Genomic DNA, 12,422 nt, shown 5'->3' on the forward strand with positions numbered 1-12,422 from the left:
CAGTCTCGGGTGATCTAAGGAGCAGTCCTACTCGGCCCTGTAGGGTCACTGTGCATTGGGATGGACGCAATGCCGAGGGTTTTCCCTCCTCCTCCTCCTCCTCTTCTTTTCTCCTCCTCCTCCTCATTCCTCCTCCTCCTTTCTGTGCATCTGGAAGGAACCCTGGTAGTACAGGGGTTAAGTGCTCTGCTGTTAACTGAAAAGTTGGCCGTTCAAACCCACCAGCCACTCTGGGGGAGAGGAGACCTGGATGTGTCCTAGGAAACCCTAGGGGGCAGCTCTCTTCTGCACACACACATCGGGTCACCAGCAGTTGGCAACTGACAACAAGACATGTGCGTGTGGAAACACCTGCTGGACCACAAACTGCAGGAGGAGCCATCCCTATCCAGCCAAAGGTGTCTGTCTCAGCAGACGGGGCCAGCAATCCGCTTCCGGAGACGGCACAGCCCTGAAACCCAGTGCAGCAGTTCCGCTCGGCACCGTGGCATCGCCAGGAGTTAGAGCCAGCTCCTGCCCGGGGCCGTGATTAGGCATTTAACCACAGAGATTGCAAGGATACATCGGGAAACCAGATGAGGCAGCTTGATGGCTGTTCTTTGTCAAAGGTTTGGATTTAGATCCCAGAACTGCATGCTCCTCGATTGCTCACATAAGACCCCCTGCCCCCACGCAGCTCGAGGGTGTTCAGGGAGGTCTGCCTTCCTCCAGCCAAATGCTGTGCGTCACGAAGGGCAGTTTAGCCGCCACCATTGTGCGGGGGACGAAATCAGCCATGGGGACAGGCCAGAGTCGGGCCCAGCTCTCCAAGTGCCTTGGTTGGGCCTCTGTACACCGGAAAAGGGTGTGTCCTGTGATAGGCTTTGGGGCCCTTTCAAGGTCTCACTTATCTATGGCCTTCACCTTTGCTTCTACGTGGCTGATTTGGCTAACTTGCAGTGCCTCTGGTGTTTGTGTTTTTTACAGTCCGTCCTGGCAGCCCTCGCCCTTGGGAATTTAAAGGGAATGCTGATGCAGTTTGCTGAGATAGGAAGGCTCTGGAAAAAGGACAAGTACGATTGTGTAAGTAGAGGCGATGGCATCTTGAAGAGAGACGTCGGACGGCGTCTTACTGCTGGTTTAACATGCTAAGAGTATGTGCAGCCCGGGTGACAGCGCATCCCGCTGTCTGAGAGGCAGTCTTCAGCTGCGTACTTCTCATGATCATTCTCAGGGGCTTCCATTTAAAAAGGTGAGATACCTGTACATCCAGAACGTTCTTCCATCTGCCCCCAGTCTGTGCAGGCGTTTTGTGTGGCAGAGACGCTCGCTGGGAACTTGGGCGTTGGCATTGCTTATGTTCTCCAAAAGAAAGATCAGGGTCCTTTCCAGAGCAGTTGTAAAAACCTTAAATTCTAAGCATTCCTTTTTTAAGAAATGCTTTACAAAGGGCTCCCCCCCTTTCTCCCAGCCTGCCTCGCTGTGAGAATCTGAGTCTAGACCTCTCTCAGGGTCAAAGTCTGGGGCATAAAAATGCTGTGGGCACGTCTTGCAGCACTTCACAAGCAGAAAGCCACAGGTTACGCTTGGCTTGCGCTTTGTTCCCCATCGGTGATCCCTAGAACTCAGAATACCCAATGTGGCAGGCTCCCTTGTAATAGAGAACCCCCACACCAAACCCTCGGCCTCCAGCCAAGCCTGACTCACAGCAAGCCTGGAGGAGAGCGTGCGTCTGCCCCCCTGCTTTTTCAAAACGGCGCGTCTTCGTGGTAGCAGACGGTGGAAGCTCTTTCCCACGGACACTGCCCCCCACTGGGTTAGCAGCTGAGCACCAGGATTCTTTTTCTAGACCTTGCACCAGATTGGACGAATGGGTCAAGAGGAAGAGTAGTGGGGACAACTGAGACAGGGCGTGAGAAGAAGTGCATGATTCCCAGAAACATCATCCCCATAAGCGCACTGCACGTGCAGAAATTGCTACATCAATTTGTTTTGCTCTCGGGATGCCCCACAGCAGCAAGAAAAGAGAGATGTGCAAGCGCTTCCTCTAAGGGTCTACCAGCTCATTGGCCAGCCTTCGTGAAGAGCAGCCGGCCTGGGATTTGCCCTGTGACAGACAGACACAGCCTCTTCTTTAACTGGCCCAGGCTTGGGATACGAAATGAAGACATGCTGTGGAGCCGTCGACAGGGGCACCGTCTCCACAGCTCGGAGTCGGAGGCAGGTCTCTTCTCCAGTGCACTGGGCTTGCTGGCCCAAGATCGTGCGGCTCCATGTGCCCCTGGCCCTGAAAGGCTGGGCTTTCTCATGGCTCTGGCCCCGAGCCATCGTCCTTCCATCACAGTGAATGGCAGTGTGTGTGTGTGTGTGTGTGTGCTTTTCCCTTCAGTGCGTCTGGATCGTGACCTTCATCTGTGCCGTTGTGCTGGGACTGGGTCTGGGCCTGGCGGCCAGCGTGGCCTTTCAGCTCCTCACCATCGTCTTCCGGACCCAATTGTGAGTGGCTGCTGTTGCCCCGCATCTTCACAGGCTTGGGCCTGCCCGAGTCAACGGGGGCGGGGCGTGGGGGGGGCATGGATGGATCAACTGGGAAAGTCGTGTGGGTGACAGGCTTTCACGAGATTGGCTGTTACAGTCCACCTCTCTCACCTCAGGGCCTGCACTGAAACAGCATGGCGTGGCTTTAGAAAACCTGGACAGGTAGCAGGCCTGCTGTTGGTCCGCTTCCTGCTTTGACACCAGTTCAAAGAAGTCTTAGGAGTCTTGGTGTCTGTTTGCCCAGCTGTAAACCGGAAGTAACTCTATTCAAAGAGGGTCCCATGTCTTTCTTGGCCTTTGACCTGTTAAACATGAGAATGTATCCCCACCTTAAAAGCATGGAGCTGGAGTAGAGACCTTCTCGGGGGTCCTTGTCCTAAAACCTCACAAAGAAAGAAAGAGGATAGACAGGTAGATGGATAGACAGACAAACAGAAATGTGCTAATCGATAAATAGATGGCTGCTGTTGAGTTAGCTCCCACACTTGGCAACCTTATGTACAATGGAAGTAAACATTTCCTGATTTTTTTTTTAATCATCTTACTGGGGGCTCTTACAGTTCTTTTAACTATCCATACATCAATTGTGTCAAGCATATTTGTACATATGTTGCCATCATTTTCTAAACATTTACTTTCTATTTGAGCCCTTGGTATAAGCTCCTCTTTTTTTTCCCTCCACCCCCTTCCACCTTCATGACCCCTTGATAAATGATGAATTATTAGTTTCCTGTCTTACACCAACTGCTGTTCCCTCCCCCCACGTTTCTGTTGTTGGTCCCCCTGCCGTTGCCTGATCTGGCATCAGTCTCACAATCACCTGCCTGTGCCAGCCTATCATTGTAGCCATTCTGTTCTTCTCTCTCACCGAGGCCCCCCTGCCCTCGCTGGCCCTCTGTGTCACCAACCGCGGTGTCCTCCTCCAGTGATTCATCTCTTTGAAAGCAAGAAAATAGGCCAGTGCTCTGTTGTGATCCATTGGATTTTCGTTCCCTAATTGTCAAGCACAGACCGCCAGGCCTTTCTTCCTAGTCTGTCTTCATCTCGACGCTCTGCTGACACCTGTCCACTGTGAATGATGCTGCTGACATTTGAAATATTGGTGGCATAGCATCCACCCTGCAAGCCACACACAAGTCACCACAGTAGGACAAATTGGTAGATGATTTTTAAAAAAATTCTACAAAAAACCACCTTGATTTTTAACAGACAACTCATTTGAGAATCTTTGGAGTTTTAAGTCTCCGCTGTACCATCACCACCAAGGGGCCACCCTGCCGCTGTGGTTCACATGGTGCATCCGACACACAAGGCTCCTTGGGAATGTAACAGCTTGGCGACTGAGGTGACTTCTTCATAGCTAAAGTCGATCTTTGGCTGATGGAACATATTTTGTATCATCATTCTTGGCTTGAACGCTTCGCTTGTTTGCTCCCAGTCTAGCAGTCTAGAAGTCCGAATTCAGGGGGAGGCTTTCTCTCGGGGTTGGTTTGGAAGAAGGTCCTCGTCCCTTTGGTTTCTGCTCCCTGGCTCCTTAGGGAGCTCTATGTGGCTGGCCGTCTCCCTCGCCCCTCCTGTCTTCTCCCGTCTGCTCTGCTCGCTCACGGCACCTCTGAGCATGTGTATGGAAGTGCTCCTGCATGCTTTTGTTCATTCAAAGTTGCACACCTCTCTCCTGGGGACATAGCAAACCCTGGGGCAGAGTGAGTGCTCAGGGGCAGAAGCCATCTTCCTTGCCTGTGTTCTCATCCAGAAATTGCACCCGCCTTCCCTCACCCAAGCGCTGCCATCCTCAGAGCCAAGATGGCAAAGCCCCAGGGGCATGTTTTGTAAACAGGGCCACCGTAGGGGCCAGGCACGGTTTTAGGAGCTGTGTGGGAAGGCACAAAGGAGATTCACAGCAGGTGTGTGCCCTGCGTGCCCTCTCCTGGCATGACTCCCCAACCTTTCCCATTCTGAGCCTCCTCAATAGGCTGGGCAATACATCAGGGTTAGCGTTACAGGCCTAGCAAAGGCACAGACCTGATTGCAGGTGTCGGTTTTCTCAACAGTCCGAAATGCAGCAGCCTGGCTAATGTCGGAAGGAGCAACATCTATAAGAATAAAAAAGACTATGATGACGTAAGGAAGATTTCGATGTTCCCTCTTTGACCGGCTAAATGACGTGAATGGGAGTTGAATGGGCACCATCTCATCTTTTTTTCTCTACCTTGCAGATGTACGAGCCGGAAGGAGTGAGAATCTTCAGATGTCCATCGCCCATCTATTTTGCGAACATTAATTTCTTTAAGCAGAAACTGATCGATGCTGTAAGGTTTGGACGTTGTGTGCATGGGAAAGAGAGAGAGTTCTTTGAAAGCCCGGAAAACCAATGTTGCTCTTTAACATGCGGGTCACTGGCTTCACAGATGTCAGCCAGGTCAGGGTATTGTCAGGTTTTCCTGTTCCACATCCCAAGCAGCTCAGACTAATCAAGGGCCTGTTGGTAGGTGGGAAATAGGTCTTTTCCTGTGAGGTCCAAGATAGGAGTTGGCTTTTACCAAGTTCTGTTGTAACGATACTTACACAGTTTGGGGATGCTGGCTTTTAGATTAGAGCATATCTACAGACAGTCTGAGGGCTCCAATTTCAGAAACACCAGAGGAACATTTTGCATCTGAAGCCATCGTTGGAGAGATTTGGGGCAGCAGTTAGGAGTGAATATTTACCAGTAAATAACTATAAGTACTGAGTGCCCCTGGCACACTGGGGACAACAAGAAAACACGAAGCAAAAGCTTGGCACTTATCCTGAAAACGTGCCTTGGGGTCTGCTGCACAGAGCTTTGGCCTTCAATCCTAACGGCTAGAACTTGACATGCACCGGGTTGTTTTCTAATGTGGCCTTTGCTCTGGCACCAGAGTGCACCTTTCTACAAAATCCGATCGGACTGCGGAACATCTGACTTCATATACTGCCCTTTTCACGGAATCTCAGACCATCCACCTGACTACGTGTTTCGTAAAAGATGTCCCCTCCGACTGTATTACTTTGACTTTCATGTAACAAAAGTGCCGTTGCATGTGACAAACTACACTGCATCAGCCGATATCATCATCGGGACAGGAAGCAGATAGAACGTTACATTCACATTTAGAAAAAGCTACAAAAAATTACCTACAGCCTATTAAAATTCTAAGTTCATTATCATTTTATTCTTTCACTTGCTGCCAGAGTAGGATTCCAATGACTTAGTGAAATGAATGTTGCAAGTACTAATCTTCTGATTATGCAATTTGACCCATCTTTAGTGCTCAGAGGCTAAATAGTGTATCCTTAAGAATGTTTGTTTTGAAAAAGAAGAAACAAAGTGACTCCCAAATCTAGTGTTAGACCTATGAAAGCAAAGCACACAATAGTACTATAAAATAAACTCCTAAAATGTTACTATAGTAGAAATTATACAGAAGCAGACTGATAACTAGATGCCATCCTTATCAGCAAAGAGAAAGGAGATAAAATAAACTTTCCTAAGATTTGTGTTGGCCAAACATGCAAGCAGATGTCGAGCTGACAAAGTAACAGAGATGGATAGTTTGTCAGTGAATCTTAGGCGCACAGGGAGAGGCTTTAAGATGTTGATAACCACACATGAACCAAGCAGATCAGAATTCTGACACAACTGTCATCTAAACCACTTTAAATTTTAATCACAAATAGGAGTGCTTTTCCTAATCCCTCAAACCATTCTGGTTAAAATTATTAACATTATGCTATGCACATAGCAGAACATTCGGTCCCATTGTAACGCAAGAAATGGCCTTTTCAGATTGGCTTTAACCCACTTCGGATTCTACGGAAGCGCAATAAAGCTTTGAAGAAAATCCGGAAGCTGCAGAAGAAAGGCCTGCTACAGGTGACACCAGTAAGTTGCTCGGTCCCACTTCTGTGCATTTCAACTAGAAGCTCAGTTCCTGTCTAGCTCCAGGTGTTTTCTGTGTTTCCCTACATGAAATTCCAAGTCACTCAGGCACCTCTGTGTCCTCTCATGCCAATGCTGCTAAATGGGGTGCCCTTGAGTTTCCTGACAATTTGTATTCTCCTGGGAAAGGTACCAACGAAAAATGTCTACAACCCCATTGCTGGAACCAGCTGTGGATCCGTGCTTCAGAAACTCAGTGGCTGCCGTTGACATATACAATTTTTTTTCTGGGTCCCTTAGCATGCTTTCTATGTCCTTCTACAGAAAGGATTCATCTGCACTGTGGATGACGTGAAAGACTCTGACGAGGAGCTAGATAATAATCAGATCGAAGAACTGGACCAGCCGATCAACACCACAGACCTGCCCTTCCAGATAGACTGGAATGGTACTCTCCCACTCAACATTGTGGTCCCCAAAATCAGCCTCCACAGCCTCATTCTCGACTTCTCGGCAGTGTCATTTCTGGACATCTCTTCAATGAGGGGTCTCAAAACGGTGATTTCTTTACTTGTTATGAAAACAACTGACCAGGGACTACATATTTTTAAACATTGGACTTGTCGAAGGATGCTCCCTTAGATAATGTAAACTTAATTAGAAGGAGATTATTATCTTAGAGTATTATGTTGTGGGAGAGGGGGTTAGGGAGAGAATGGGGTGTTCAATGAGCTCTTTCAAATTGCATTTCCCATGGGACTGCATCTAATTTTGAAGGCAACCCTAACTATGATCCTAGTGGGTGTTGAACCTGCTGGCAGACAACAGACCTAACATTCCTACCAAATTTCAGTTCTGTGATGTCTTCAAATTGTTATGGAAATTGTATCTAAACGAACCTGATATTAGAAAAAAAAAATGGGAAAGGTCCTAGGGAGGATAGAATAGTTTCACCTTCATCCATCATGAGCAGATGAAATTTCACGTGGCTATTTAGTAATCTCTATCCAAATAAAATAAGAAGAGGAGAGAGGAGGAGGAGGAGGAGGAGGAGAGACAGACAAAACAAGTAGATAAATAAAAGAATCGATGTCTCACTTGAGTGATAAGCAGGGTTGGAACAGTCAGGTTTTCTTTCCATAGCTTTGTTAACACCCCTAAAAGAGTTTTCAAAAGAAACTCAACAGTTCCAAAATTCCACACTTGTTTTATGGATTTCTACCAAAATTTCCCTAGGTAAAGAGCTAAACTAATAACTATTAAGGATGGGTAACTCGATCCACAATTATAAGATGGGATTCATTTAGTTTCCTTAAAGCATCTCTTAGCATCATATCATTCTCAAAACTGCTTTAGCTTTTTTGTTTATTTGAGCTGAAGAGGGGAAATGCATGCCTACATGACTACATTCTCACAACACACACACACACACACACGCACACTTACGTTTTGGTCCTAGTAGTATAGCACAAAAGATAAAAATTCTGATTTGTGTTTTTTTAAAGTTATAAGTCATAATTCAGTGTTTAGCAGAAGTTCTACAAGGTTACTGATGAGGAGGAGGATGATGATGGTGATGATAATGGTATTAATGATCCTCTAACTTGGTCAACAGCACAAGCTAGTTTTTTGTTCTTTATATAACCTTACTGGCATCTCTACTGCTATTTTTTTTTTATCCTAGAGACCAGGAAAAAGGATTCTGATACACTGATGCTAAACATATCTGTTCATTTTGTATGAAAATAGATAATTTCTGAGCCACAGGTTTTGCTATTGTTTTATTTTGTCTGTAAATCTCTTGTCTACATCACCCTAAAGAGCTCCTACTTTAAAGCTTAAATCAAAGTTTATTTGTGCGTTTGAGATAAAACGTTTTCCTATCAGATTTCCCGCCAGAACTCAAATAATACGAAGGGAAAAACAGAAGCACACAGGGAGGAAGTGGGCTGAGTGATGTTTCCCTGAGGGGATTACAATGAATGAGATGAAACAAAATGTGTATGAATTGTGGAACCAAAAAGTGACCTGCTCTGTAAACCTTCACCTAAATTACAATGAAACGTTTTGGGAAAATGTGGACTTTAGCATCTTACTGAGAAAGGACTGTTTCCTTTCATTTCTTCCTGTCGTAGAGCCTTGCTTTTCGGCATTGGTACTGCTATGGCATTTCCTTCTCAAAACGTAGCACGGCACTTATAAAGGAAGGAGCACACATAAGCTATAATCATGATAGTTTACTTTATGTTCCCGACGAGTAAAACTGTCCCCTAAGGAAGATGTACCTCCTTTTGAACAGATTTTGCAAGAATTTATCAGGATCCAGGTGGATGTGTACATTGTAGGAAGTGATGGTAAGTGGTTTTACTTCTACGTTCTGACCATCATTTCAGGATCACCATCAATTGGAAATGTTTTGGTTTGTTAAGTACCGTGGAGACAGTTCGCCTCAAAGCGACCCTTCTGTCAACAGAAGGAAACACTGCCAGTCCTGAGTCTTCCTCACTGCCGTTACGTGTGGGCCCCTGGTGGCACTCGTTCTGTCAGTCCATCTCCTTGAGACGCTTCCTCTTCTTCTCTGACCCTCCCCTTTACCAGCGTGATGTGACCCAGGCACCGGTCTGCCCTGTGAAAATCTTCAAAATATGTGAAATGAAGTCTTGTCAGACTTGCTTCCAAGGAGCATTCTGGCTGTACTGTACTTCTTCCAACACACATTTGTCCATTCTTCTGGAAGCCCCTGTACTTTCATGTCTGTGCCAATACTGTCACTCAAATGCATTCACTCTTCTCTGGTCTTCCTGATTGCAGCTTTACATGCATGTGACGTGACTGAAAATACCGGGGCCTGGCACACCTTAGGCCGAAAAGTAACATATTTGCTCTTTAGCACCTTGAGAGGACCTTTGACACAGATTTGTCTAATGTAATACTGTATTTGATTTTTTGACCGCTGCGGGGCATTATTTAAGAATTAAGAAAAAGAGGGCGGACAGGGGCTGAGGGCTCATCGCTGCCCTCGAAAAGCTCGAAGAAAGATCATTAAAGGGAAAGGGGCGCCATCAGCCTTCTTCAGGACCCGCGGTGACGGTGGCGATACCGGGAGGGAAGGGGGGTAGAGAGGGGGAATCGATCACAAGGATCTACATATAACCTCCTCTCTGGGTGAAGGGAGACGCTGGGCAGTGTAAGATAAGATATAATAATAATTTATAAATTATTAAGGGTTCATGAGGGAGAGGGCAGAGGGGAGGGAGGGGGAGGGGGGAAAAGGAAAATGAGCTAATTTCAGGAACCCAAGAGGAAAGCGAATTTTGAGAATGATGAGGGCAACAAATGCATAAGTGTGCTTTACACAATTGATGTATGTATGGATTGTGATGAATTGTATGAGCCCCAATAAAATGATTTAAAAAAAGGGGGGGGGGTTTCCCATGAATTTTTGAAAGCCTCCTCATACGACGCTTTTCTTTTCAGTCCCAGAGTGATAGAGACATATTCCATCTTCCTTGAGGCCAAGACTCACATCTCATTTATCTTTTGACCCTTTACACATCCCAGCTAAGGCTGCAGCTAGCAGACACACAGGGACCCTGGTTTGAGTCATCCTCAGGGATGACTGCAAAGGTGAGGTGAGCGGTCAGGGGAGAGGTTTGCTGACGCAGCCCCTCCGTTTGGGGACATGGACTACAGAGAAGTAACCAGCAAGGATCCAAGTGCATCTCCAGTCCATCCGTCCATGTTCTATTTTGGCAAAGTCCCCACTTTTAATAACAAGTCAAACTTGATGCTTCAAATGAATACAAAGAGAGATTAACACACTAAATCCCTGACAAAGGAGGGGTCCCCCACCCCACCCCTTAGGAGCTACTCAAGTTTTTCTCGTTTGGCCTTGTTCCTTTTCCTTTCAAAGGGCATTAACTCTGTGTTTTTATTAGAAAGATGCCCTTTGGTTCCAGAGGGCCCTGTACAGAGATACTGGAATTGGACTACTGCAGCCCACAAAGAGTTAACCGACCATGAAAGGGATATTTGTAAAAAGAAATGAAAGTCATCAGCCTCAGAGAGAGAAGGGCAGCCAGTTCCTTCTTCTTAAACGCTATTCTGCCTTTCCTCTCAGATGATTTCATTGAGAAGCTCGCTCGGTGTGAATTTTTCGATGACGAAGTCAATGATTCCATATTTTTCTTAACCATCCACGATGCGGTGTTGCATATTTTGATGAGGAAAGATTACAGCACTTCAAAATCCAGTCCCAGTCAGGTACGAGTTCTTCAGGGACTTGCATATCTGTGCAGTCCTCTGGGTTTCTTAACATTCCCTTTGTTTTTCAACAACAACAAAAATGTTTCCTAACCCACAATTCCACTCTGTTTCCCTCAGGAAAAAGAAAAGAATTGTGACTTTACTGTCAATACTAACGGAAGCCTGCGTAATCGGGAATGTCGGGTAAGATTCATCAACATCCTCTACCCAGACACCACAACAAAAGCAGCCTGGAAAGTGGGAGGCCTCTTCCCCGGAACGTGCTGCAGGAAGCCTCGCACCCCTCCCTCGTGGGAGCAAATCCCCTGGGGAGAAAACTGGAGTACCAAAAGGGTGGGGGCAGGTACTGCTCAATCTTTAGTCAGACAGCACTGAGTATATATATATATGTACACACACACACACACACACACACAACACCTTTTTGCCTTGCAAATGATTTCAACCCATCATCTTTTCTAGCTTATCATTATCCAAGAAGCAGGAAAAGTATTACTATTTCCATTTGCTGATGAGTTAGTGACAGAGCTGAGAAGCCCACATCCATCTCCCAGCTCCCAGGTACACCAGAAGGCCTTAGCATAGCGCCTCGCCCAACAGTACATGTCGATTTCCTCCCCCCTTCCTCCCCTTCCTGCCTAGAATGAGTGGCCAAGTCATTACTTACCCAGATTGCTTATGAGAGTCTAGCACATTCATTGGGAATATTCCATCCTGTTAGGCGATGTCTCTAATTTGGAAGAAGCAGGATCGCAAGTCCAAAGGGGTAGGTGCTATTGGTCAGGTATGTGGTAGGCGCATTACATTATATCCTCTTAGTCGTTACAACAGTAAACAGAGACAGCCGCTTGGTTTTGCAAGTAAGAAAATGAAGACAGATTCACAGAGGCTAATTTGCTTAAGATCACACACTAAGCAACATCAACAAGAGTTGAGCCAACATTTGTCTCATACCAAGACCTGTGCTCCATCCATTCTCCTCTACCACCTGTAACCTTTGGTCAAAGACTAATGAAATTAGGGTACTAATAACTGCACCTCAAAACTGTCTCCCAAGTAGGGGATGTGGCTGGTGGCGTTTCTTTGTTAGCGGACTGAAAAACCAAACTCACTACCATCCATTCCAATCACAAGGTCACTGCAGATCAAGTAGGATGGTCCCATAAAGTTTCTAAGGCTGTACAACTTGACAAAAAGCAGACTGCTTCTTCTTCCTTCCACGTCACAACTGGTGGGCTTGAACCAATGATTCAGGAGGTTCGCAGCCCAATGCCTAACGCTGTGCCATCAGGGCTCCCCTCAGCTCAAGACGAACAAGAACAGCGGGAAGCATTTCAATTTTATAGGAAGAGATGCCTCCCACAACCCCAGACCATTATCAAGAGTGCTCTCAGAGTTGGGGCAGCTTTGATAAAAGACATTCCAAAACGTTACATACAGTTGAGTGGAAAGAAGAGTCTTCGAAAGCCCCTCTGTTTCCCACGGCCACCTGGTGCGCCATGGTGCCCGGGCACCCACTAGGAACCTCGGAACAGAAACGCTCTCTAGTCGTTGAGTCAAAACTGCCAAGTTTGGGGGCATAAAGCAGAACAGCATTCACATCAGAGCGTTAGGGTCAATCGTTTGAACAGAATTTGAAGTTTTTGTGATCTTGTATCTGTTTCATCTATTTGAGAAGAGAGAGCGAGAGAGAACGTTTAACCCCAGCCACATGCCTTAGAGGAAGCTAACAGGAAGA

The 12,422-nt window shown here is 46.6% G+C and overlaps 1 protein-coding gene across 1 annotated transcript in view; it reads left to right on the top strand.

Annotated features, from left to right (window-relative positions):
• Positions 1-12,422, top strand: part of SLC26A3 (solute carrier family 26 member 3) — a 32,968-nt gene that overhangs the window by 19,818 nt on the left and 728 nt on the right. Inside the window, exons 11-19 of the mRNA XM_004702590.2 lie at positions 967-1,062; positions 2,369-2,475; positions 4,569-4,638; positions 4,734-4,826; positions 6,326-6,421; positions 6,743-6,976; positions 8,718-8,772; positions 10,539-10,681; positions 10,802-10,867. Of these exons, the coding sequence (XP_004702647.1) occupies positions 967-1,062; positions 2,369-2,475; positions 4,569-4,638; positions 4,734-4,826; positions 6,326-6,421; positions 6,743-6,976; positions 8,718-8,772; positions 10,539-10,681; positions 10,802-10,867 (960 nt within the window). The remainder of the gene's footprint in view (positions 1-966; positions 1,063-2,368; positions 2,476-4,568; positions 4,639-4,733; positions 4,827-6,325; positions 6,422-6,742; positions 6,977-8,717; positions 8,773-10,538; positions 10,682-10,801; positions 10,868-12,422) is intronic.

Source organism: Echinops telfairi, unplaced genomic scaffold (genome assembly GCF_000313985.2).
Source record: "Echinops telfairi isolate 266 unplaced genomic scaffold, ASM31398v2 ScPeMD7_23;HRSCAF=83, whole genome shotgun sequence".
Classification (NCBI taxonomy): Eukaryota; Metazoa; Chordata; class Mammalia; order Afrosoricida; family Tenrecidae; genus Echinops; species Echinops telfairi.